The sequence below is a fragment of the Verticillium alfalfae genome, genomic scaffold (assembly GCF_000150825.1).
Source record: "Verticillium alfalfae VaMs.102 supercont1.4 genomic scaffold, whole genome shotgun sequence".
Taxonomy (NCBI): Eukaryota; Fungi; Ascomycota; class Sordariomycetes; order Glomerellales; family Plectosphaerellaceae; genus Verticillium; species Verticillium alfalfae.
The window spans coordinates 985,708-986,428 of NW_003315035.1; the positions used below are offsets into that span (position 1 = coordinate 985,708).

Here is a 721-nt window from a genome sequence, read left to right on the forward strand (position 1 = left end):
GCCGCCTGCAGGTCGTCTTCCGGCACCAGGTGCAGCCGTGGCACCCGTCGTCGACGCTGAACGCACGAGGCGGCCCTCGCCGTGCTGCGTCTGGCGCCGGCGCGCTTCTTCGATTTCAGCGCCCGCCCTCTTCGCGGCGCAGAAGGACTACTTTGACGTCAGCGTCGTCGGCGAGACGCGCAACGCGACCTACCGCCGTCTCGCGCAGCTGGCGAGTGCGACGGCCGGCGTCGGCGAGGACGACGTGTTCCGCCTGCTCGCCATCTCGGACAAGCCGGCGGAGGACGGGTCGCTGAACACGGGCAATGCCGTGACGGTCGACCTCAAGCTCGCCGTCAAGATGGCGCGGCTGACGGGCGTCCACGTGAGCCCGACAGTGTTGCTGGATGGGGTTGTGCAGGGCGATATCAGCTCGGGGTGGACTCTGGAGCAGTGGACCGAGTGGCTGGGTGCCAACATTGCAGAATAGGGGAAGCGTGTCAATGAATGATCAATGATGAAAACAGTATTCTTTTCTTGGATTGATGTAGACAGAGTGATGTGAGCTGTCTGTCTTTCCTCTGAGTGCCAGACTACATAGGTACCTAGGTAAGGTATGGTAAGGTAAGGTAAGGTAGGTTTCTCATGATAGGTGAGTAGTTGGCAGGCAACGACTGTGCACGCGCTTTCTGCTTTCCGCTTATTTTAGGCGCCTTCTTCCCACCTCATCGTCCAACCCCTC

General features: G+C 60.6%; 1 protein-coding gene across 1 annotated transcript in view; it reads left to right on the forward strand.

Moving 5' to 3' along the window:
* Positions 1–469, forward strand: part of VDBG_03733 (conserved hypothetical protein) — a gene marked incomplete at both ends in the record, with an annotated part of 2,342 nt that extends 1,873 nt beyond the window's left edge. Inside the window, one exon of the mRNA XM_003005734.1 lies at positions 12–469. Within this exon, the coding sequence (XP_003005780.1) occupies positions 12–469 (458 nt within the window). The remainder of the gene's footprint in view (positions 1–11) is intronic.
* Positions 470–721: the final 252 nt, after the last annotated feature.